At 40.2% G+C, this 26,981-nt stretch overlaps 2 protein-coding genes across 2 annotated transcripts in view; one reads left to right on the top strand and one right to left on the bottom strand.

The window, feature by feature from the left end:
- The first annotated feature begins 1,799 nt into the window (after positions 1–1,799).
- ssr3 (signal sequence receptor, gamma) lies at positions 1,800–4,212 on the top strand. Its single transcript, XM_051397652.1, has 5 exons — positions 1,800–2,028; positions 2,474–2,600; positions 2,966–3,064; positions 3,643–3,774; positions 3,919–4,212. The coding sequence occupies exons 1-5, from the start codon at positions 1,896–1,898 to the stop codon at positions 3,983–3,985; spliced, it is 558 nt and encodes a 185-aa protein (XP_051253612.1). The 5' UTR covers positions 1,800–1,895; the 3' UTR covers positions 3,986–4,212.
- A 158-nt stretch (positions 4,213–4,370) lies between these two features.
- The window catches only part of kcnab1a (potassium voltage-gated channel subfamily A regulatory beta subunit 1a), a 73,446-nt gene continuing 50,835 nt past the window's right edge, over positions 4,371–26,981 (bottom strand). The window contains exons 4-14 of the mRNA XM_051397651.1: positions 21,332–21,411; positions 20,303–20,347; positions 18,394–18,438; positions 16,954–16,997; positions 16,454–16,540; positions 13,757–13,842; positions 11,977–12,097; positions 11,654–11,748; positions 9,628–9,748; positions 8,967–9,055; positions 4,371–8,378 (exon numbers count right to left, since the gene is read on the bottom strand). Coding sequence (XP_051253611.1) covers positions 8,289–8,378; positions 8,967–9,055; positions 9,628–9,748; positions 11,654–11,748; positions 11,977–12,097; positions 13,757–13,842; positions 16,454–16,540; positions 16,954–16,997; positions 18,394–18,438; positions 20,303–20,347; positions 21,332–21,411 — 903 coding nt within the window. The 3' untranslated portion in view covers positions 4,371–8,288. The remainder of the gene's footprint in view (positions 8,379–8,966; positions 9,056–9,627; positions 9,749–11,653; positions 11,749–11,976; positions 12,098–13,756; positions 13,843–16,453; positions 16,541–16,953; positions 16,998–18,393; positions 18,439–20,302; positions 20,348–21,331; positions 21,412–26,981) is intronic.

The following is a 26,981-nucleotide window of genomic DNA, read 5'->3' as shown; positions in this document are numbered from 1 at the left end:
AGAGGAGGAGTCTTAGAGTGCTGCACTTGAAAGCAGGAGTTCTGCAGCAGGCCGAGGTGTGGGCCTGTAGGGCAGAGAGAAGTCACACTTACTTACCTGTTTGTGAAGACTGAGGTAACATTTCTTGTTTTACTTTTGAGGGAGATATTGTTCCGTTAGTGTCTAAAACGTCAGTCCAAACTTTTTCTGCAGGGCTTAAAAAGCTCACATTCTCAAAGATGTAACTCAAATCTCTCGCTGCTGAATGAGATCCACCTCTCTGCACAATGTAACTGCTCTTTAAAAATCCTAAATAAATACTTTGTCTCTGGCACTATAAGGACTGTAAGCACTATGAGGCCATGGCCTTACTCTCCTTGATTGTTTGTAATCCTTGTGATTTAAGACCTGCAGATCTACTGTTGCACTCACTGCCGGTCCCTCAGGAAATGTGCGTCAGCTCAGCACCTATAAACTGACATGTACACACACGTAGATGTTGACCTCTAGTGGGCAAAATGTGAGTCCTGCAAGTACTTGCACTGTACAGGAGCTGTGGTAGAGCAGTTTTAGAGCTTGTTCTTTAAACCATCACTAAGATTTTGTTTTTATCTATGTCATTAAACGGTAAAAGTGCTTCATTGAGAGAAGTAAGAGAAGTAAAAAGCAGTGGACGAGAAATTGTATTTAAAGAGGAAGGCAGGAATATTTATATTTATATTTATTTTAGCGTATATATACCCTAAAATAAAGTATTCATTTGATCGAAATAAAAAAGACTAGGTCAGGTTCAATAAATGTGCTGATGTGACTGTAATGAGATGGGATGTGGTGGGGCAGTGAGCGTGAATCATGGAGAAGTAAGAACTCTACAGAAAAGAGAAGAAACAGCCCATTTGATGTGTGCATCTTTCTATGGAAGTGATATGGGCAGATTATAATAAGCAGTTTAATAACCTGAACTGATGTTTCATTTTATAGTTAGAATTCCAGCTGATATGAGTTTTTGTTGTTGTTGGTGTTGTTGTTGTTGTTGTTCATACTGTATGTTTGTTTGTTTAGAAGAGTTAGGAAGCATCTGTATTTCCTCTTGATTTCTCCTCACCCCTATACCCTGTTTTCAAACTCTTCTTTCTGTTTATTCCTTTTTTTATTTCATCCTATTCTGAGTTACAATATAGCACTTTGACACAGTAAAATATGGAAACATGACATATATGACAGTTAACCCAAAGTGATGTAGAAAAACAGAATTTAAAGGGCCAGTTCACCCAAATTACATAAATTAGTCATATCTTGTGACTCATTTTGATTTTTTCTCTGCTTAGGTTTTAATATCTATAGAACATGCTATGAACATTTGAAGATTATGTATTATTTCTGTCTTCAGTTTGTGTTGGTTGAAAGCTCTGAGAGTTTCCATAACTTAAGGAACTGAATCAGGTAAATCGAGCTGAACTAACTACATTTTCAACTTTGTGGGACTAAGAGAGATGTCGTAACTATTTTCTGAGGACTGGTTTCACTATTAATGTTTAATAAATATAATGTTTCCTCTTAAACGTTACACACAATGTTTTCACTGAGGGCCACAAATAAAAGTCAATTCAACTCCATTGTATTAGGATCATTGTTACAAATCTCAGAGTTTAATAACTAGTCAAATAAACCATAAGGAAAGTGGTCAAATACGGGTTTATTGTTGTAGAACCGTCTGACCCTGCAGTGTTGCAGGTGCAGTGCCTTTGTCTTCCTGCGGAGGGCAGCAGTGAGCAGAGGAGTTGTCTGACCACAGAAGAAGACGCCGTCGTATTTCCGGCTTTATGCTGACGCGTCCCTCTTCCCCTCGTCCACCGACGTGTCAGTCTCCTTGTGTCCCGAGCTGAGCAGCACACAGGCCGGTTCAATCCGCAGACATGGCTCCTAAAGGCAGCAACAAGCAGCAGTCAGAGGAAGACCTTCTCCTCCAGGACTTCAGCAGAAACCTTTCGGCCAAGTCCACCGCTCTCTTCTACGGAAATGCACTCATCGTTTCTGCCATCCCCATCTGTGAGTACCGCTGGAGCTGCTGCCAGCTAGCTGAGCTAACACTCATTCACTGCAGGACAAATGTAGGACACAGACAGACAGACAGACAGACAGACTGAATGAAAGTACCCTGAATTAACTTTAATACTACAGACACTTTCAAAGACACAAGAGCGTAATAACAGTAAATGATATGTGTATATATAATGTTATATCATCCATAGAAGTGACTGTCAGTGCTAACTCTGCTATAAAGTTACTGTGGGTTTAAGTACCGGTTTAAATAATGGTAATAAACTGTATAGTTCACTAGTAGTCTTCTATATTGTTGAAAAGCTAAATAAAAACAACTTTACTCTGTATAGAGTTGAGTTACTGGTTACCTGGTTTATCTGTGTCTAACCAGCACACTGTCTGTCTGCTGATTGGATCATTTGGCCAATAGTGATCGACTTTATCTTTCTAGGGTTGTTTTGGAGGATCTGGCACATGGACCTTGTCCAGTCTGCAGTGTTGTACGCCGTGATGACTCTGGTCAGCACCTACCTGGTCGCCTTTGCCTACAAGAACGTCAAGTTTGTTCTCAAACACAAGTAAGAAGGAGAAACACTCCTCATTATCCCATCTGAATGTTCAGAGTTTCTCTGTGTGTACTTCTATTACTGTCACACTGCTGATACGGATTCATTTGAACAACTCGATTAACACACAATACAGCATTCTAGTATGGTAAAGTACTGTATACAACCAGTGTTTGTTTGTTTCTTTGCATCAATCACTAGTTATGCTTCGTCCTATCCGTCCGTTTCTCTTGGTGGACTTGGATTAAACATGATGTGCTTGTTGTTAAAGGTGTTATTAATGACCACACTAACTTCAAGATTCCCGATCACATGACAGAAAGTTGTATAGTGTGAACACGGTATGGATGACCGATCTGTCTCTCTTCATCCTCCAGAGTTGCCCAGAAACGTGAGGATGCTGTTTCCAAGGAGGTAACCAGGAAGTTGTCTGAGGCGGACAACCGCAAGATGTCCCGCAAGGAGAAAGACGAGAGGTGAAACATGAGCCGCAGTCACACATAAAACCAATGAAGGCTGATGGTCAAGTCATTGCTTTGCAGTATACTACTACCTACTTAATTCAGGTGGTGTAGCCTGAGTTAGCTGTTCAGCTCCCACTGGGATCACCTCTTCAAAATGTTCACACAGGAGGGAGACAGTGCCCACCCGACGACACAAGTGCAGTAAACAGCGATGAGGAAAAAACACACTGTCTGCTGTCCTTCTGTTTAACTGGGACAGTTTGAAGCAGTTTCATATTTAAGCCCAAAAAAGTAAACATGGAATATAGTTCAGGACATCAGCATCGTGTCAACTTAGAGTTGACATTATAAAACCACAACGGCCACTATAATCCTCATTTTGTGAAGAAGGGCCAGATTAAAATCATATAGCAGACTTGAAATGGGTCAAATTAAAGAGGCTCTCTACATTTGAACTTCCTGTTCCAGAATAAAAGTGTAATTCAGTTTAAGTGAAGAGATATCTGCAGTGCCTTCGAACTACTCTATTTTCACGACCATGAACTTGACTGACATCGTGCTTGTGTGTGTTTTTCTTTCTGCTTGTCTAGGATCCTGTGGAAGAAGAACGAGGTCGCCGACTACGAGGCCACCACTTTCTCCATCTTCTACAACAACACCCTCTTCCTGGTCCTCGTCATCATCGCCTCTTTCTTCTTGCTCAAGAACTTCAACCCCACCGTGTATCCTTTACATCATACTGTACATGTGTTATCAGCACTCACTGTTTTTGTGGCTTCTGTCTTAAAATGACTTTTATGAGCACATTTCCTCACAAATACCTTCAAAATCTGAGTTTGTTTCTGCCTTAACAGCATTTTTTCCAGCAACTACATTCTGTCCATCAGTGCCTCCTCAGGACTCATCGCTCTGCTGTCCACGGGCTCCAAGTAAAGGAAGAAGAAAAGAGCGGGGGACAAAAAGCTGAAGGGATGAAGGGGTGGGATTGGGTAGGGAGTCGGGTGTTCACTATATTGTTTTTCACTTAAGTTAGGAATGGGGTTTAAGAGGGGGGCTGAATTATCACATTTCAACTTCATGAAATTCATGATCAAATGTCTGGAGGGTGTTTCTCCAGGTCTGTCTTCTGTTTTTTGTAACAAATAAAGCAACCAGGTATACTTGTCGTGTGTGTGTGTGTGTGTGTGTGCGTGTGTGTGCGTGCGTGCGTGTGTGTGCGCCATTCAGTCTGCGTCAGAGCCCTTAAAGAATAAGATATGAATGAACCTGTTTAAGTTACATTACAAACTATTAGATGTAAGTAAACAAGTAGACAGACTGATGTTTCCATTGGCATTGCATTTATTTATAATCACACTTTCATATAGACTATTTACAGAGAAACCACTGTTCAGCAGAGAAATAATACACTGATGGTTTGCATGTCACCTTAACAAAAAAAGTCTTTTCCATCCACAAATGTACATGTTGTAGAAAACAACACTGATCTGTAGACTAGGTTACACTAATCAGAACTGATGTAGGTTGGCTTCATACGAGAACAGGAAACATTATGTTAAACATTGTCATATTGCAGGACTTTTTTTTCCACGTTATCTGTATATCATCAGGGATATCAGGATAAAAATGTGTGTTTCTAGCTTTGTTCCATTTGGTCCTTCAGACGTATTTCCCAGCATGTGAAGATAATGCCAGCAGCCACTATTCTCTCAAAACACCAGCAGATTTTGGCCTAAATTATCACTATTGCCATTTCACTATTGCCCATATTAATATTGTACTGGTTGCACCCCTCTACAGATGGCAGTAGAGGGTTTGTTTGAGAGCGAGTGGAGCTGGTGAGACACTGCCCCTTTCTGAAGACAAACTGATGCTTCATGAAGCAAACGGCTGGTTGAAAGATAAGATACTATGTGGCGCTGCATCAGAAACAGTATTAAAGAAATCAGTTACCTCTCTGTGATTAGTTTAACTTATCACAGAGTGACTTAAAATTAATGTTGAGAAAAACAGCCTAAATTAAGGCCAAGATGGAACAAAGCTGTTGCCATACACAAGCTGTAAGGTTGGACATGATTCCAGGGATTATATACTTCATTAGACTCAATTTCCCAAAAGTTACCTCTACACAATCTGTGTTGTGAGGGGTCTTCCTGCTGCTTTTTTTTTTTTAAAGTAATAGATATTATACTGAAGAATACACAATCTAATAATACGAGAATCTGCATACATATTGTTCTATTCTCCTTTAGTTTGTAGGACAGTATCCAAACACCATTTAACAACTCGTAATGAAAGACATCCCTGAAGTTTTTTCCTGTAGCGGGATAAGTCACAAATCAAGGCACTCTGTCGGGAGGAGAAGTCTCCACACACACCAGCAGGCCGTGGTCCAACATGGTCACTGACTCAAACTAACTAACTTGTTGATTTGCACACAGACTAAAAGTACAGTAGATTTAAATAAAGGAAACTATACTCATTTAACTGATTACCAATTACTATTCTAGTATGGAATAGGTCACATATTACCCACATTGTGATCAAATGTCTTTTTTATGAGAAAATTTGCTTTTATGGAGGTTTTCTTGTTAGTAAATGGGTGGTTGTTTGCATTGAAATTATGACTAAGTGGAGGTCAGGTCACCTTCCATTGCATTTAACACTAAGTTAATGCAAAAAGTCACAAGGAAGTCTATTAATTTTCCACAGCCAGACATCTTAAAATACACCGCGAGCCAAACGCTGCTTATTGATGCTCCATCCCAATATGTGTAACAGCATTTCTGGCAAACGCCTACACAGACTGAAAACTTCCTTTGATTAAAATCTGGAGGGCGTTTGTGCTACAAGTCAACAAATGTACACCGAAGACAGGGCAGTGACTCAGCTGGGACCTGGCCAACATTTCTGCTGATCTCTGTGATGGCTTGTTTTCCAGATGAAAAAGAATAAGAAGAACAACGACGCATGAAGGGCGACAACCGCCAACTGCGAGAGCTGAGCCACCCGGTCAGAGACAGCGACTCAAGGTCAGTGCTCAAGTCTGAACAGAAGCTCGTGACTTACAGAGGCCCATTCTTTTAATAATGCCATTATTGATACAGATTTTGAAATCTGACGTCACAATGCAAAAACAATAAACAAAATTGACCTGTACTCCTTCTAAATAGTTCTATTAAAATATTCTTCAGGAGACAGAAATGGATACTGTGACAGTGTAAAGTCAGACAGGAGGAGGATGAAGAGTGACTCAAAACACTGCAACTGACGCAGTGATACTGCAGAGGAGCAACAAAATAACTCTATTTACATCTTATTTATATATTAGCCATACAGTACAGTGAAGTCCTCATATGCAAGAGAGGCTGCTTTGTGGTTTTGCTTATGTTACAAGGTATGCATTAACATGTTATGTACATAATCCCCAATTATTCTCCAAACAAAATCTCAAAATGTCAAAATAAATTTCATATTTATTAACTACTCTAAAATAAATACAGTAATCTTTGCCACATCCCAAATACCTTGCCTCTTTGTGCCATTAACAAGCAATTTTTGCAGTTATTATAACCATGACCAGCCAGGAGGTCAGTCATCCTTTTACATACTTCTATTTATTATATGCTTTGAGTCCTTTTCTGCAAGGTTCATCGAGGCAATCAGCAATGCAGGTTCAGTTCACAGGCAAAAAAGGAGTCAAACCTCTCCATATTGAATGCAAACTGAGAGAGAAGTAGTCCACTTTCTTTTTTTTTTGCAAAGCAGTATTTTTCTCTCTTCTATAATCTAGTGAAGCAGAGCAGCAGTTCCATAAAAATACCACACGGGGGCGACATGCTTTACTCTCTCCCTTAACAGAGTCCTAATCCCACTGACACAGGTGTTCCTCTGCTTCACAGGCGGTCACGGACAGTAGACAAGCTCGCAGCATTCCTGCTCAAACTCCTTTCTGTTGTTCAGTTATGTGCTTTGTAGGAAAGAAAAGAGAGGCACACTATAGCGAGGGGAAACATGCATCTGTCGGTTAATACACTCAGGGTCTGCAGCCTATAATATCTACTGAATACTATTCTGTACTATAGTAAATATGGGACTGAGTACATTTGGTAGGTAGTTGAAAGCTAATTCAAGCTAACAGGGAACTGGCTTGTTGAGGCCTCATTCATAAAGCTCTTTTTCATAGCTCAACCTCACATTTCATGGGAAAATAACCAAGACATTTTATCCCACGACTTGAGCGTGCACCTCTGACACAAGAGGTGAGAGTATTGAGCTCGTATGGTAATTTTGTTTGCTGCACTGCATAGCAATTTAATGAAAGCACAAACTGACTGGGGACGTTCATGCAACTGAAGCTTCTTCATGTCCCCTTTCCTAACGTCCCTCTAATTTATAAGTCTAAGGTGCTTGCTCTGATGTATTCAGCTGTAATTCCCATGAATAAAATATGTGCTCAATCTGAATTTTGTGCTCAAATTAAATTACTTGTGGGTGGAAGTCTGGACATTAGAGACGAAGACTTGAGAGTCGAGGGTCTGAGTCACCGGCCGAGCTGGGAGGATGTTGAGTCGGTCAGGCGAATAACAAACTACTACTATCAAGGTACCCTTGAGCAAGGCACTTTTACTTCAAATACTCCTGCAGTGCTTTTCATCATGTACTGCTCAAATCCTGACTATAAATGTGTAACATTGTGTGAGTGTGTATCACTAACTACTACGAGCTGTTCTAGCATGTCTTGCCATCTAATAGAAGTTGAATTTAATAAATAATGAATTTCTTAATGAGAGCCCTGGATGGACTTGAACCAGATCTGAGCTGTAACATGGGCAAGACTAAGCTCTGCATAGTTATATCTGAATGGACCGGTGCTCAACGGGTTAACACCTTGTTTGGGGGGCACAAACTTTTAATTTACTCAGATGGACTAAGTTGCGTTTGAGGCTGCAAAAAGCTGAGTTTGGTAAGCACCTCTTGGCTGAGCCGGACTGAACCTGAGATGAACCTGGTAGAGCTGATCTGAGCGGGACTCGTCTCCAACAGATGAAGTTACAGTATGCAGTGCTGGGCTTGGTGAGGCTGTCTATTCCAGGCTGAAGTGGGCTGGAGTTGAGTGGGGCCCAAGGAGAGAACCATGGACTTTAACATTGAACGGTGGATCCATGGTAGCAGTATGGTTAAGTTGATAGGCAAGCAGGTAGGGCTGACCTCTCGGTAGTCCAACCAGCCTGTTCTAGGAGCGGTAGTCCTTCTTGCTGTACGGTCTGTTGCCCAGGATGTGGTCGATTTCAGACACTACATGAGACGTCATCTTAGGAAGGACCTGGGCGAAAGAGAAAGAGCAAAACTGAACATGGCCGGCAGGAAGGAAGTGAGACATATGACAAATGAAAGCAACTTGGATTTTTAAAGTCCCCCTCCACTCAAAAATCAAAAAAGAGGAAAGTTTCTTTGTGCTCACTGAAAATCACTAATCATCTGGAAGTCAATCCTGGTCCGGTATGCAACTTTTACAAGTGTGATGTAGAAACTTGAAGCCACCAGTGCGCACACACTGAGAATGGACTTTACAGTAAAGTAAGCGACATCTTGTGTCCAACAGGAAAACTTTAGAAAGGAACAGAATGTGCATATTCATAGAGTCTGATTTTTAAAGAGGACTGGATGCATTTTTAAAGATTTTAATATAGAAGAAAACTATCAGACAGAGTGTTGTTCCAAGTAAACTATTTGTGTATGTGTCTTAATACATGTCTGGAGGGGATCTTTAAAGTGATTCAGAAATAGCTTTTTCACCTAAAAATCAATAGGGCCAGAGGACAGTGCTGGATGCAGCTGAGGAAACTGAGCAGGCAGTAGACCTGTGTGTTTGTGCGTGTGTGTGTCTGTGGGTGTTTCTGCGTGTTCCCACCTGTATGGCTCCGAGGTTCTCAGTGAGCTGTTCAGGGTTGGATGTTCCCAGAAGAACTGAGCTCACTCCTTCATTTCTTAGACACCACGCTGGAGAGAGAAAAACATGGTGATGTTCACACAGCGCCCACTTGATGGCACACTGCTGCTTGGTATTGTCTTATAACAGACCACAATTAAAACCAAGCTGTTAGACTTTTCCTCTACTTGCTCTTTCTGGACAACAATTTATCACAAAGTAGAATGTCAGAACACAAGCACAAAAGGTTTTATTATTTTTTATCCATTTTCTACAAATCATAAACCTTACATTACTGCCAGCCATTTCTCCAAGATTTTTTAAATCTTTGAATACATTTACTTCTACCTTCCAGGCTGCTCAGTTATTGTATCGGTGCACAATAATGCAGTAGCAAGCACAAATAGATTTGAAAAGCGAGTGTGTGTGTGTGTGTGTGTGTCGGTGGGAAGCTGGAGGAGAAAATCAAACCCACGAGACAAAGTAAACACAGACATTGTGTGAAGGATGATTTGAATTTGGTCCCATTTTGTATTAAAGATGTTTCTGTCTGACAGCCCTGAGCATTCATGCTTCAAAGCCTTGCTTAAGGCTGCTTCCACAATATGTTATAACAAGGTGAAGGCGGGCAGAGGAGTCTTACCCACAGCCAACTGTGGCAGAGTGCAGCCCAGCTTCTCTGCAATGTGGTTGAGCTCTTTCAGCTTGGCTTGTTGTTTCCTTCCATCCTCACTTACTATTTTCTCCTTTAACCACTGATACGACTGGTGGGAGAGAGGAGGAGATAGAGTTGAATGAACGAGTCGGGAAGAGAACGATAGATTAGACAAAAAAAACAAAACGTCAAAAAGTAGTGAGAGTTCAAATAGGGGTATGTATGGAAGTATATAATAAGAGAGAATAAAGGGAACAGGTGAGGAAGTGACATAATAGATTAGGGAAAAGTCAATGAGCGTCGAAAGGTTGAGGCTGTAAGTACTGCTGAACTGGGAGTACGTTGCATAATGTAAAATGATCGATCACACAAAGAGAGAATTAGATGCAGCTACAGACATGGCTTCAGTGAATCATTTATTTCAACTGGTATCGATCTATTTCTACTGGTTGTTCTGGGTTTAGGATGAATACGACCTTGAAAGTTGGGTTTGATTACTTTTCGACACCCAGAATGCAACCTGCTTCCCCATTACAGGAATAGTCAGACAATTTTTGAGTTTCATAACTTCCTATAAAACGTGTCCCTGTTACACTTCTGCTTTAGTGAGCTTTAGAGGTGCTGGTAGGCATATTTTTTAACCTTCAGACAGAGCCAGGGTAGCTGTTTCCCTCTGCTTCCAGTCTTTATGCTAAGCTAAGCTAACTGTCTTCTGGTTCTAGTTTCATAGTTAGAACACAAACTTAAAAGTCTGTATATGAAGGAGGAGAAACGGAAGGAGTGTAGTTGATCCTTTATTGGTTGCTGCAGGGAAATTCATTCTCTGGATTTGACCCATCTCAAGCACTAGGAGCACTGGGCAGCCACCCTGCATCGCCTGGGGAACAACTCCAGACCTGAGCCAGTGCCTTGGTCAAGGGCACTGGAAAATTTGCATACATGTTTTGATGGTGGGGGAAACCCACACAAACACGGGGAGAACATGCAACCTCCACACAGAAAGGCCCTAAGACCTTCTTGCTGCGAGGAGACAGAGCTAACCACTGAGCCACCATGCTGCTACAGGCTAAAGTTTGCTGGTTGACCTTTGTAACAACTCTGTGTAATACAGTAAAGAAGTGATGTGAAATGACAAAATAATAGAAACAAGATTCAAGAACATAACTTTACTACATGTCCGACATCTGCCCAATGTTGTATTGTGTGTTGGCAACCATCATGGCGTACAATAAAAAAGGTGTTGAGTCTTTTCTGGGCCATATGTTTGTCACAGTTGAGTTATGTTGGCACAGAGTAGATATCTGCTGGACATTTTCCATCTCATTTCACAGTTCATGCTTTGGCATTTGGCTTGTAGTTTTATCTAGAATCACATCAGAACAGGCTGTGTCTTATACCTCCACTGTCCTCGTAATCGGTTAAACAGTGGTTTCCCACCTTTTTGACTTGTGACCCTTAAAATGGAGCAGTGTCTAGTTGAAACAACTTGTCACAGGTTATTACCTCCGTGTGAGGCAATGAGTTATGAGATGTTTTCCTCAATTCAGACTGTTTAGTTTGAAGGATTTTATAGAAAACTGAAGAGGTTAAAGTGTCAAGTATTTGACAAGGGGGAAAAAAAGAAAATGTAGAAGAAATGAATGATTGATCATCATTTCTGTCTATAATTAAATCCCCAACGCATATCTTATCTTAAAACAAGTGAAAACATCTGCAGGTACAGTGAAAATTGTTCCAAGAATTTAAAAATAAGTGTATTTTGGACCAAGAAGATGCTCGAGAAGGTTGGCTGGCTGATTTTCTGCCTGTTTTAAGAACATCATACTGTAAGGACTCAAATTACAAGCAAAACACGGTCAAACAAGCTACGATTACATGCATGCTCTTCCAGGCGAACTGGATTTAACAATTAACAACTGTTCGGGTTCAGAGCCTTCACTTTGATTCACATGGTTGTTCTATTTTGGGAACGGAGTGGATCATTCTCATGGTCACAATCAATTATTTTGCCTACCTTCATGGAGGCCCTGGAAGATTCAGGAATGCCATTTTCATATTTCCCTGTGATGATGCCGCACGCCAGCGGCGACCACGTCATCGCCCCCACTCCTGTCACCATGGAGACCAATCGGGAGTTAAACAGAGAGTTTTAGTAAGATGCGTTGAAGGGAGAAGTGTGAAAAAATGTGCGAGAACAGTGCCAGGAAAGTGAAAACGTATGAGACGATGAAAAAAGATGAGCAACAGAGAATGATGGGGGATCGGGGACATTCAATCCTCAGGCACTGATTAACTAATTCACCACAATACTATACGAAAAACACAATGAACACTTGCCTATCTTGTGGTAAAGTTCAGGCAGTTGAACTTCTACTTTCTCCCTCTGGAAGAGATGATACTCTGCCTGCTCACACACTGGAGGGATCAGATTAAACTGTCTTGCCACTGAATACGCCTCCTAGAGTTGAAAAAACAAAAAAGGAAGGCCGAGAAAAAGGGCGAGAATCAATGGATGGTTGTTATGATGTCGGATGTTGTTTTCTTTATGGTGAGAATAAAAGATAGAAAGAGAGGGGAAGAAAGAATAAAAGGGCTGATGGTAGGCAAGAGCAGAGGTTAGGAGCGATAGATAGTGACGGGAGAAACTTTAGGGAAGAGATGGGAGAGGGAGGGAGGGAGTTAATCAGCTTGTGGGAACGTGGCAGAGATTTAGATGCAGGGCTCAAGGTAAGTCCCCCAATCAATATTCCATATCACAACTCTCCCAGGCATCATATTCAAATGTCCTTATCTGGATTCCCACGTGTCTTTCAAGAACACATGCCAGAGGAAACACACACACACACACACACAGACACACACACACACACACACACAGACAGACACAGACACAGACACACACAGACATAAAGATGTCGGCCTTGATTCCTTAAACATTATTTTATTTCTCTCCCGCTGTGGAACACATGTCAGGACTAGAGAGCAGTAGGAGGGAGGATTCCATTTAGCGTAACGCAAGGATAATGTCGGTGCCATCACTCAACTTACAAATTACAAGCTGCCCTTTTGTGCTGCAACCCATGACATGTGCCTCGAGCCCGTGTGTGTGCACAGCCATGCGTGGCAGCTGTGTGTGTCTATATACTGTACTGCTGCCTTGTCACGTACACTGAGAAGCAGCGTTTACACCCCCCCCCATTATTGATGCTATCTAAATTACGCAGCTTTCATCTGGGCTTGTGTTCTACAAAGATATCTGCTCCTTTTTACTGTGATCACAGAGAGAGGATGTCAACACATCACGCTGTGCTTCGAAAGGGGGAGGGAGGGTGATAAAGACACCAGAGAGAGAGAGAGAGAGAGAGAGAGAGAGGGAGAGAGAGGGAGATCAGAGAGTGCTAGGTCCTTGAATGTCACTTTAGGCATGCGTTCATTTCACAACGCTCTGCTATGGCTTCATACACCCTGTATATATTCATTACTGTAGCGAGAGCTGAAATGGGAGGTAGACTGTTTCTGACAGGAAGAGGAAACAAAGCCAGAGGAAGCCGCTGTGCCTCTGTGGGAACACTTCCTAGAAACAGCTACTTTTCCTGCAGTTTGCTTTTCCATTTTTCCCCCATTTCCTCTTTCAATATCATGACTTCGCATGAGCAATGTGTCCAAAATGGTACAAGATAATAAGCTGCTAGAAATTGGTCTTAAAGGTGTTAAGGTATAAAAATAAAATCTGCTTTTCATAATTAGTGTATCTATATCTTGACAGTTTACTGTATGGATCATTGGATCAACAGCCCTCTGGGATAAATAAAAGGTTTTAAAGTTTTTGTCATGCAAAATGTCTAACTACTGCTTTTCAAGTCAGTGAGATATGAAATCTACTCTGCCAAAATGGCTTGAAACTTTATTAAAAGAAACAAAAGATTCTGAGGCAATCAAAGGTGTTAATTTAACTTGCGTGTTGTATAAAAACGAATTATTTTTTTTACCAGTAGAAAGAGTATATATCAAAGTTGTAACTAAAGGATCCACTTCAATATTTTCATCCTTCTTTTATTTCAGTATCTTTACTCCAAAAGATGGATGTCAGGAGCATAAATGACATCTGTAAGCTTACCATGATCTCCATGGCCGTCCACCGAGACGTCCCCCAGTACATCGCCATGCCTTGGTTGATCACATAGGTCATGGCCCGAACAATCTCTGCAGAGATAAACACGTCATATCAGTCAGTTGCATCAATGGTGAACAACTCATTGAATCCACCCTGTTCAGTGCTGGTAAGTCTCCTCTCACCAGAACGCTTCTCACATTCAGTTCTGCCCCCTAAAGCAACAAAACACATTCGTTCCTGCTGGATAAACCTTGAACACATTCAGAATTCATTCAACAAAACGGCTGAATCCTTTAGGCTTCAGGCAATGTTTCTGAGACTCTGGGGAGACACAGCAAAACCTTATAAGACAGAAATATTTCTCTGAATGTTTCCCTCTTTTCTTGAAACAGTTGTTACCAGCAAGTGTAAACTTTGTAAACCCACTAGAGGTAAAGCTTAAAATCTAAAATTGAATGGACTTAATAAGTGCCATAGAGACAATGTGTGCAGTCCAAAATGACAATAAATGTATCCTCTGTGCAAACATCTGAAAAATGCCACTAGGGAACATCAGTCTTACTCAAGAGATACGGTATTCAGACCACATAGACATTATTTGAAAGTAACCACAAGAAAATCCTCGTGAAAAGACAATGCCAAAGAGAGAGAGAGAGAGAGAGAGAGAGAGAGACACAGAGAGAGAGAGAGAGACAGAGAGAGAGAGAGATGAAACCCTGAAAACAAACAGTCAAATGGAAAGGAAAAATGAAAGAGAAATAATAAGAAAGCAGGCATTCAGGAATGGGTTTGCCAACACATGAAAATTAAAAAGCAAAATCTAAGATAAACTGTGGCCTTGAGAGCACACAGATTTCTTCATTTTATTTCACTTTTGTGAAGTTACCAAAAAACTCTGCAGCGGCCACTCACCTCCTTGAGTCTCTCTTACCTGCTGACGGCTCATCACCAATCCCTAACAACTCTAGGGACAAACTAACAAGCTCACACACTAAAGCCCCTCTGATCACATTCAAGCTGCTGCATTTTTAATGATGCAATTAGCTCCAACACTGCTGACTGCGCCAGCCAACGGCAGTCAGGGCCAACAAAAACTCAGATTAGGACTGTCATTAAGGTTATTCATCATCGCCCTCCAATTATACTGAAATCGTTCACTTTGGCAGGACCCTTGTATCTCACTCTGCATAACTGCTTCTTGGCACAGAATGTGGTTGAAGAAAACACTGACAGAAAAGAAAAAATAAATCACGAATAAGAAGAAGCACTGGGAAGAGAAGTTAAACAATATCTGCAGTAGAAGGTATAATCAAGAAGACCAAAAAAAGTTGATAATTAACAACCTGAAACACAGACGCCTTACTAAATAGCATCCTGTCAGGGGGAATAACACCGTGTTAAGAAAAGTAAACAATTCTGTCTCCTTCCTATCTCTTGTTACTCCCTCTCCCTGCCCTCCTGCCATCCAGCTCGCTCAGTCTCCAGCAGCATGCTGTGATTGTGCACACTGTGCTCACATTTAAATGCTACTTGCCTCAAATTTCCGGCCAATATAACAAGAGGGAGAAGAGGAGGGAGTGCAAAACGACTTTGGGGAAGGAAGAGGAATAGATCTAACAGCTGAAGGAATTGAATAGGAAATAAACACAGAGTGCAGATGGTGGGAAAAAGTACACAGTGTTTGCAGGACAGAGGAAATCTATAAAGAGGCAAGAGATAGAAAAGTGTGAAATCAAGGTCAGTGAGTGTGTGAAATATCACATCCTACACCAGAGCTTCAACAATATCACTAAATAATACCTGGCTCATCATTTTTACACTAGCAATCTGCCATGAAAACTGTCATATCAAAATTAAAACATTCTCATCATTACTTAGTTTGTCATTTATATGCATTATCAGTAGCGTATCCATAATATGGGGCATCTATTATTCTGAGCTAAAAAGACTTTATTTTGAGTAACTTCGCTTTTACAGATGCCTCTAGTTTTGCAATGAATTGAATCTAGAAAGTCCCGTTAAGCTTAATTACGTATATTTTAAAAGTCACATTGGAGGAGAATAGTAATTCTGAGCAAAGCAAGAGCAAAAAGCAAACAATTAACTAAAATGAAATGTTCTCATTGATTAATTGTAAGCACTAATTAATGAGGCGTTGGGAGAAACCCCACAGTTAATGGGCTTTACCTGGAGAATGCAACAGTACGCAATTCATTTATGATGACTAATGAGGAATCAATACACTACTAATATGCATGTCAATAAGCAACTTCTTGATAATGAATTATATAGGGGGACTGAAATACACTGAAATATCTCTGAAAAAGACTCCTTACAGACATTGATGATGAACAAGTACACAGTTGCCCTCTAGCCAGTGAATATATAAGGTTTTAAAAAGGCTGTTGTATTACATGTTCTTGTTTTATTATTAATGATACTGGCAACACATGCATGCACTAGAAATCTACGGCATCTAAACTGTTTGGATGTCAGAGGATTAATGAAGGTGGAGCTCACGTAACCTGAGCTACACTTTGGAGACATCAAACCGAAAGTTACATATTACTAAAATACTTCAATTAAAAAGGGAAAACTTATTCAGCAGCAAAACAGCAAAGTCAGTATTCCCTAAACATGAGCACCAAGACAAATAACGAGAGACAGAGGATATAACTTGATTGAGAGGGGTTAACTCACCCTCCATGGGAGTATTGCTGTCAGGGCGGTTGGCAAACACTACATCGACATACTCCAACTGCATCCGTTGTAGGGAGCCTTTTAGACCTGAGAGACACAGGAGATGTGAGGGTTGAGATAGAGGAGGGGGACAGAACTGACTCAATAAAGCACTGTGTTAAGGGAAAGAACATTCATTTAAACTGAAGGTCCAGTGTGTAACATTTAGGGAGATCTATTGGCAGAAATGTTTTTGTCCACCATGTTGAAACAACAACATCCCAGAACTGACAAACCGAACACTGGTTCTACACAGGGCCATTCACATTTTTCATGAGGTTCACCGGCCATCCTAGTTTCTCCTATTGGAAGGTGAGCTTTATTCACAAGGTTGCAATCTGTAACTTCACCACTAGAGGTCACAAAATCTTACACACTGGTCCTTTAATGTTTGTTATAAGCAAAAAACTACAAGTCTAAAGTTTGTTTGGTGTGTGTGTCAGTGTGCTCGCATGTCTTACCTTCAATAATGTGTTTCCTTGACAGTCCTCTCTCTGTCTCTGCTCTGATGGGACAAACACAAACCAAAGATAAGCTACACTGTCAATGTGTCTATGCCTTTGTTATTTTCAGACTTCATTTCTTTACTTAAAAAATGCAACCCAGGATAAATGTATACATTTTATCCCTCAGACAAGGCTGTAATAAGAGGTAGTTCTTTTTTTTGTGCTCTTGTTGCAGGAAGAGAGGGGGCAGACATTACATCGATGATACTCCGTTTAAGATGGATGGACACTGTTTCTTTTTATGTGAAGATGAAACCATATTATTATCACTATCTTATTATTGCTGTTTGCATTCCCCCAGACACTAATTCAAAAAATGCACTGCAGAATTATTTCCTGGGTTAGTAAGTGTATGAATATATGTATATAAATATCTATAAATATATAAGGTTTATTTTATTTTCATTATCTTTTTGTGTGTAGCATGAAGGAACTGCAAACTTTAATTTCATTAAACAACCTGAAGTTGTATTGTAATACATTTCCTTGATTCCTTTATTGAGTTTTGTGTGTGATGTATCAAACATGTACATGAGAGAGTATACAGTATGATATATAATATATCATGTTGTATGTATGTTGCTGTGTTTCACAGAGCCATTAATCAGAGACATGTGCTCCAATATTATCTGAACTTTTAAATATCCAACTTTAAAATCACTTTTCAAATATCAGCTCTCCAAGCAGACTAAAAGTAATTTTAAATCACTCTTTAACCCCGGCCAGAGGCCTTGACATTAGAATGAGCATATCAGGCTGGTTTATTAAAATGGGTCAGTGCGCTTTCAGCTGTTCAGAATCATTATACATCCAAACTCTGGAGGAGAGAGGTGGACAACTGAATCTTCTTCCCAGGAATGAATGAATGCTCAGGAACAGAGAGAATAACTTCATCCTTATCACCAGAGCCAGTTGGACAGTCTCCACCGAGTGTGACAGCCTGTGTGTGTGTGTGTGTGTGCTATAAAACTGATTTCTTTACCCCACCTGCTCTATCCCCAGTCTCAGCAGAGGAATTGGTTGTTACTGTATGTGACATGATGTTACTCAGTCTAAAAACTTTAGAGCTGGGAGGCTAAACTATTATTGTCTATGAAATAAGATTTAATTAATTAAATTAAATTTTAATGAAATTTCTTTAAAATCGTCTGATGGATTTTTAAAATTTTAATTACTGATATTTTCAATAATTTTAATAACTGTGAATGTTTGAATGTCGGTGTGCTTTGTGTGACTGAATTGCCTTTATGTGATGTGTAATTGGTTCTCAGGTATGTCTTGTAACACAGATATTGAGGTCAATGAGACTCCCTAAATAAACAAAGCCTAACTAACTAATTATTCACAATCTGCCTTTAGGCACGAGAATCACAGTTTAGACAGTTTCTTACTTACTTTCCTCCCCAGTAGAGTTTGGTTGTAATGACCAAGCTGGATCTCCTAACAAAGTACAAACAGTACAAAGATACAGACAGACAAGAGTGAGTGATACATAATGCATTGTACTTGCTCAGTATATTCTCTTATTCACACATACAAGGGCTTTGCAGGTCCATCACAACTTTCCTTGCTATCATATCTGGTGGTGTTTATCCCAGATCCTGCTCTCTCTGCTTGGTTGTTGAGTTAAAGCCATTGTTCTAACTGTCACTGAGGTACATTCATTTCCAGTCTAAAGCAGTTTAATGTGAGTGAACGTCCCTTTTGCCTCAAACTGTTGGACTAATCAGTGACACATACAACAGGTGTGAATATGCCGCCCACATATTGCTTAAGAGACATTGGTGACACCCTGTCATTAGACATACAGTATGGTGCTCACTAAAATCATTAAACTCAACCTCTCCTCGTAGCATCCCAAAGGTAATCTAGCAGACATAATTTATGTTGTCATCTCATTAAAGGACAAACTCACACATCATTTACTATCAAGTGATGGTTACAGTGCTAACTGAATGTGGAAGTCTGCAACACTGACGAGCATCTGCAGGCTTTTAGTGACGAATCAATACATACTGTACATGTTACAACTGAAACTGTCATTTGGAATAAAAATATTAAAATACAAACAGCACTGAGACAAATTTATTTCCCATAAAATCTGAACTTGTAGTAAAAAAGCGAATCATTATCTCTCAGTACGGCCTGTTCTTTTCTGCACTTTTAAATCTCCCCTCTGTAAACTCATGATGACACTCAGTGACTGAAATGTCAGGTTCAGTGTGTCTTTACCGCACCAGCATTAAACCGCCTACTGGTGTAATGTAGTCAGCTCAGTACATGACACTAAAGGCGAGAAACACATATTACGACTGTTGATTGACCAAGTTGGACCGAGTCTGTTCCAGTCTTCTTGTGACAGTCGGCAGATAAAATCATATAGTGTGTGATATGTAACGATTCTGTAAATCTTCAGATCCAGCAGCTGCCAGTTGCTCTCATGGAAAATTTTAAAAATATGCTTGATATTTGCGGATCTCAAACAAACTGCAACTTTTTTCCCTCTTTTTGCAAGAGTCACAGCATAAAAGCTGTGCAAGCTGATGGTTGCCATCCATGAAAAGGAACAAGAAAAAGTTCGTGTTCTTGAACGATCTGCAGGGTCGTCTACCACCAGAACTGTCCAGACAGTCAAAGACTAAAAAATCTGTTGGTGGAAACAATCTTTATGAGTTTTATATAGGTTTTCAGGTTTATCCCAAACTTAAGCTGCATAATGAATGAACAACCTGCAAGCATAATGAGATGAGAGTAACAGCTAGATGTTCCCACATTAGAGCTGCTTCATGCTGATGTATTATAGAGAGGCTGATGTTATTATAAGAGAAAGAGACTCCATCAGTTACTTCCTTTGATGGTACTGTAACTTTCTCCTCCCTGTTTTCAAAATTTGATCAATAATACAAAACCTGAGTGTGTTTAAATAATAATAATATTTGAAATTTGTGGAAACTGAAAAGCTATTTCATGCTGCTGGTCAGTGGTGCAGTGTGTCTGTGCCTGTGTGTGTGTGTGCAGAAACACAAACATGACTGCAAATTACTAATGCGGTCTGATTTTTAAGAAAAGCAGAGATTGTAGTCCTTATCACAGCATCACACATGGCTGTCTCTTACACACATGTACAACACTAACACATACATCTGGAAACACCAAACTCCCTTCCGTTCCCCTTTTTCTTTCTTTCATGTAAGCCGCACACGCGCTTCTCTTGCTGCCTCTTGCGACATGCACACACATCTCTCCAGCTTTCTCTCTCACATAAAAGTGATGAAGCCATCAGACACATTTATGTCACCATTACCTCCAGCATTTCTTCTTGATAATGTTTCCTAGAATGATTTCGGCCCTGCAAGGAAATATAAATGAAGTGGCGTTATTAAATTTCATTTTGACATAATAAACACTTCTATAACATCAACCCCGCAATTCATTGTCACTAAACGAAACAATCCTGATATGCATTAAAATGAGGGCAACCCAGTTTGTTCATCAATGTGCAGTCAGATTGTGCATTCAAAAGTGCCATCCTATAGTATTAGAAGGTTATGTTTGACCAAATGTGTGTTTTATTATCGGCGGTTTTATGTATTTTTGGTAGATGACAATAAAGTAAAAGGAAATCACTCCTTAGTGGACCTTATGAATTGTTTTAACAGTAGAAAGGTCAAACTCTAGTGATACTTGACAATGTTTTGGCTGTGGAAATGTCTTCTGCAGTATTTTCCCCATGTTTGCATAATGCTGTTTAATTGGTGTCTGAGTCTTCTGATTCACAGCGATGGCTCCAAGCCTTTTTAGAGCTGTAATGCACTTTGGTCTGACACAAAAATACAAAACATTTGATCTTCTATCTGTTCTATAATCTACATTCATATAATCCTAAATGTTAACCTATAATTCTAATTTTATATTTATATTTTACACTAATCTTCTTATTTAAACAATATCCACACAGTCCACAATAGCAAGACTTCAAGCTTCAAATTAACAGCAGTGATTTCCAGTGTCTGTCCCATCAAATACAGGGCATGTCAGACCCTTCTCATTTAAAAAACTGCTGTGAAAGTGATATGCAAGTCTAATGGAAACTTTTTCTGAGATCATGAATAATCACAAACTGCATGACACTCCAGACCTGCTGATTGTTTATCACTTTACTAAATGAGTGGAACAAATTGAACTCTGCATGTATGAAACCTTAGTAAGTAAAAAACACTTTCTGGAGCCACAGCGGGGCCAGACGTCTGCACCTGATCACACTAAAACATGATGAGGTTGTTATGAGCTCAACTGAACTGCAAACGAACTGCGAGGTTCGAATGACACCCACCTGCCGCCCGCGTAGACCTCAGCTGTGTCGAACAGGTTGACTCCACTCTCATAGGCTATAGTCATTAGCTGCTCTGCAACCTGGCAAGAAGTCAGGACAAACACAAACAGATGATACAGAGAGGTCAGTGTGAAGAACTGTTATTCATTTTCATTGTATTTAAGCAGAAAATCTCTCTTTTTAGGCACAGTCATGAAAGAGCTGGCCTATCAATATAAATAATCAGGTGTTTCCTCAGCTACAATGTCCAAGGTCTACCAAAACCATTCCATCAAAGTAGAAAAAGGTGGCCCACCCTCAAAGCAGTTCAGCTTCATGTTTTATTAAAATATTATTGCCTATGCATTTTAGCCTGAGGCCTTCCTCAGAGCATGAGTATATATTTAACAGTAAGTCACTTAAAGGTCCAGTGTGTAATATTTAGGAGGATCTATTGGCAGAAATTGAATATAATATTCATAGGTATGTTTTTATTAGTGTTTATCACCTGAAAGTAAGAATAATTCTGTTTTCATTGAGCCGTTTTTATCTATAGACGCTATGGGTCGCCTTCTGTGGAGTCCGCCATGTTGAACCACCATGTTTCTACAGTAGCCCAGAATGGACAAACCAAACACTGGCAGCAGACCCCATAGTTTCTTCGTCATGCTTGGAAAAGGAGGGTGAAACGAGTGAGTTGCGATCTGCAACTACACCGCTAGATGCCACTAAATCCTACACACTGGTCCTTTAAGATAATAACTTAATTCAATGCCACGGACACAACAGAACACACCAAAAGCTGCGTACTCTCCAACAGCCACAAGAAGCAAGTAAAGGAACAGAAGACAGAGACCCAGGTCAAGCAACTCTAATAATGCACATCTTATACAAAGAACAGGAATAAAACCACAGTATCATTTATTGAGAAAGTCGTCAAACAAAATGACAAGAATGCTTCAAAAGTAAAGCTGGGATTAAGAGCAGTCATATTTTTGATGTTGAGCTCCCAGTTAGTTTCTCAAATAATGTATTTATAAAGTAACTCTTACTATACTTTTCGTATAGCAGTATTTCAGTCAGACAACTCATGTGGGATGGATTATTACATGAATGCAGAATAAGTACAGAGCTGATATTTGGCATTTGGGCTCTGACCTCATCACTCCTCGCATGGATACGGCAAAGTCAGCACAACAGGGATTGGAGAGCGAGTAATAACTTCTCCCCTGGAGGAACTCAAGTTTCCAGTATACCCTGTCAGAACTGCTTGTTGGACAGTCATGGATTAGGAGACGTTGTATAACTTTCTAAAACCGTCAACATAACATTTACGCCCACCTCTTGCTGTGATTGGTCAGCTGTGCGGAGGTGAGGAAGTAAGCACAGGTCTGAACTTCTTACTCTATTTCCATCACTTTTCATGTGAACAACTGAACCAGTTCGGATCGACTATAACCGCGGCCCTTAGAGCCCTCAGGTGGGGTGAAAATAGGGTAGAGCTAAAGAGTGAGCTGAGCACAGAGGCTTAAAACCACTGCTCTACTGCAAAGGGTGTGTAAGATACTGTATATGCTGCAGCCAGCACAGTACTGTGTGTCCTGTGTGAGTATGCTGCAGCTGCACACTCACGTTGTCTGCCTGGACTGACCAGCTCAGACAGAGCCTGTGTGGTTGTACTGTTAAGTCTGTTGATGTACACACTTTATGGAGCAAGTGGGATCACAGTGTAATTATCTGTGAAAAATAATTTGACTCCATAATATAGTAGTGTCAACTCATTCCACTTTGCTCATGCTTTATGTGTGTGTGGCATATGTGCAGATATTCTTTCATATTTTTGCAGACATGTTGACCATAAATCATCAGACCGAGATCCAATTTCCCCGTGGTGAGTTTTATTACATGGGGACTTTAAGTGAATTTGCCATCATCTCCCTGTGGACAGAAGGGTGTGTTTGTGCACGTGGTGCTTGTGTTTGTGTTTACGTGTTTGCATGAAATCTGTTTGTCTGCCTTTGTGTATATGCCTGCAAGTGAATGCGCAGTATGTAGCTGTGTGTATATGTGTGTGTGCGTGTGTGTGTGTGTGTGTGTGTGTGTCAATAGTGGCAGACAGTGGATGTGTTGTTTCTAGAAGAATTAGATAATCTCTCCTCTGAGAATCCATCTCAACCTTCATCAACCTTGAAACCAGCACAAACTGGGCAGTCCAAGCCTATGTGTGATAATGATACAATAAACTTTATTTAATTAGTTTCTTTAAAGATGAACACAAAGAAAGTACAACTCTTACAGTAATAAAGCAAGACAATAAAACTACGTATAAAAAATTTTGATCAATGTAATGAAACAAAGGCAGAGAAAAGTGATGTAATAAAAGAGAATAAATTATAATAATAAAAACATAAAAAAAGATACCATGTAAAAACATAAAGGGGTGACAAGTCAATAAAAATGGGTATTTAAAAGTGATTTAAAAACGTTATTCCAGCAAGAGGACTGCTCCCATTTGGGTTCCTAGCCTATTGCGTAGCTTGGAGCCAAATCTGAACATGATCAGTAATATCTTATGATCGATTTTAAATCAGTGAGCAGGTGAAGACATGCTTGGATTTAGGTATTGTGATGTCATCTAATACATTTAGTAGGAAAGGAGGAAGCTGCATGTTATATTGCGGTAAAAAGTCTTCAGGGGGAGGGTGCTCATCCTGTCTTCTTCCAAATGTGCACATTGGTTTCATGTAAAGGTCCAGTGTGTGACATTTAGGAGGCAGAAACAGATTATAATATTCATAGGTATGTTATCATAAGTGTATAATCTCCTGAAAATAAGAATCATTGTGTCTCATTACCTTAGAATGAGACATATTTATCTACAGAGAGAGCGGGTCTTCTTCTACAGAGGCCGCCATGTTTCTACGGTAGCTCAGAAGGCCAACGTAGTTTCTGTTACATGCTTGGAGGGCTGAGCTGTAGATACCATGGCATCCCACACACTGGTCCTTTAACGCGGATGGTGATCTTTACCTAACCCTAACCATCAACCATAGCCTGTTTATTAAAAGAAATACAACGTTTTCTCTCTCAATAACAATTTTGATACCTTAGCTCAGGGTTTCTGCTGATATCAGGTACAGATCTTATACTAATGCTCTTTTTTGTTCATTTAAAATCTTTACTCCCCATTGTGTAGAATAGTTTGAAATCATTATTATGAGACCAGGGATTGATGTGGTACTAAAAACTAAGTGGCCACCCATCAAGACTGAATGAATATAACTGACAGTGGAAACATTTAATTGAATACTGACAAACAAACTACATGTTATATAGATATGTACTATATACCAAACACTATATTGTCTGTTTTCTTTGATTTCCAGCTTAGTATAACCAGTACTATCCCCAGTATATCTCAGAATTCATTTATGTTTGAGAACTGCATCATTATCAGTAGCAAGTCCACTGCTTTCAGAGAAGGTTGAATGGACGGTGAGGCAGGAAAGTAAAGGACAGAGAGAGAGAGAACAGTGGACACATTTGAAAACGGCTCACTCAGTCTCTGAGCCCCAGACTGCCATTAAAGCAAACAGAGCAGAATAAAAAGACAGAGCTGGATAATGGAGGTTAAAGAAAGTAGGGGTCAGTTAAGGACAGAAATATTTGGGAAAGAGTGATGACAGAGAAAACGAACAGCATGTTCTTTCTCCAGCTGGTTTCTACTGAGTGCAGAGAGGAAACAATGTCTGTCACAACTGTTGGGGGCACTGGAGGGTGATTTTCAGTGAAGTAAAATAAGGGTGGGCTAAGAGATTTTTTTGCAGAGGTAAGACAATAGTTGGAGGACAAAGACAAAGTTGGAGGTGGATGAGGAAAGTGCTGGATAGATGAATTACACTAAAAGCAGCAAGGATTTAGGAAGAAAATACAATAGAAACTTTGTGCAGGTAAGGTTAGGTAAGGTGAGGAATATGCTGAAGCCAGCTTTACATACAGATGAAGAGACACAGAGAAGCACACAGTCGCAGACAGAGGGCCGAGACGAGGGTGATCGAGTCCGTTTTTAAAGGGTGAGTGTTCGGCCTTTGGTGATTGCTCATTCACAATGAGTTTCATAAGATCCTAAAAGGCCAGTCACTGTCATGGAGTGCTTATAGTGACCTTCACAAGGTCAGAAAGTTTGTTTTGATGATGCAGCATTGCTACTTACACAGATTTCTCTCTTTCACTTTCACTCTTCCTGACTTCTGGCCATTTTGGATGAACTGATGTGACTAATGCCTTCAAAGTGTGGTAATCGTTGTAAGGAGAGCACAAACTGCAGAACCACTCTGTCTCTAACACACCTCCACCAGAAAAACACTGAGTCATTGTAAGGTTGCAGAAATATATGGTTGGCTACTCTTCAGACCTCCTTCTTTGTTTTTGTTTTTGGGGGAAGAGAATTTGATTTCCATACATAGAACAGACGTAGCGAGAAAAAAACATGTTCTCTCTCGCAACCCCAGAATCAGGGCCATGGTTGCCTCCCACATGCAACCCACACAGCCTTGAGCTGATTTTATGACTACACTGCATCCTCCCCTCCTCACTCCCTACATCAAAGTTAACATCGACAAGAGACTCTTCAAATTTACTTTATGATTTATGGATCCACTTTTGGCCTTTTAGGATGAGTAAGCAATGCTAACTTGCATTCTACCATCACTTATGAGCTTTCTGTCTGGGAATGAGTTGCTGCCCAGACAAGACTGCAGTGAGACCAACTTGCGAGCACTTTAATAAGACATACTTTATTTTGGGCTTATATGCTGTTACTAATGGCACGACCCGTCATTAATGACTACAAAGTCTGCAGTTGTACATGTTAAAGGAATAGTGCAGCATTTTGGAAAATAGTCAGTTCCTTTCTGAGAGTTATAGGAGTAGATGGATGCTGTACCACTCTTACTTTGTACACTAGAACCTGCAGGTGATTCACTTATTCTAGCTGGAAGTAGGTGGAAACAGCCAGTGTGTCCACAGTCCAGCAGCTCTAAAGCTCTCTAAAGATCACATTGTATGTGGTGTGTTTAACCTGTACGCAATAAAAATTGTAAAAAAAAACTAGTTAGTAACTTCCTGTAGTTTCCTCCGCTTGTCTGGCAACTTTTACAGTGATGTCAAGACTCCAAAAAGTCTCTGATTGCCAAGTAACAGCACAAACCTCAAACGTTTCTGTGTGTGTGATAAGGAGTGTAAATTAGGGAGCTTTTGAGGTGCTTTGAAGAGGCTAGCAGTTTCCAGTCATTATGCTAAGCTAAGCTAGTCACCTCCTAGCTCCAGCTCCATACTTGAAGGTGCGGTCAGTCATTCAAGATAGTTGATTGTTCAGGTCTCATTCCCAGGTCCTCAAATATTGATGCTTGTGGTTATGAAATATAGGAAATAGACAACACACAACATCGATTTTTTTTCCATAATGACTGAGCCCTCCTTTAACACAGACACATGAACATGGTCTCAATCTTCTCATCGATAATTCAGCAAGAAGAGAGTAAACATTTTCCAAAATGTTTAATTACCATTACCACATGCTCTGTAGCCCAGTTGAGGAATACTAGTGGTCCAACTGTCCATTTGAATGGTCTTCCTGGCTGTTATTAACAAAGCCACTGGTTGCAACAAA

The sequence above is a fragment of the Dicentrarchus labrax genome, unplaced genomic scaffold (assembly GCF_905237075.1).
Source record: "Dicentrarchus labrax unplaced genomic scaffold, dlabrax2021, whole genome shotgun sequence".
Lineage (NCBI taxonomy): Eukaryota > Metazoa > Chordata > Actinopteri > Moronidae > Dicentrarchus > Dicentrarchus labrax.
Note: the sequence above shows the minus strand (reverse complement) of the source record. Positions and strands in the feature narration are given on the sequence as shown.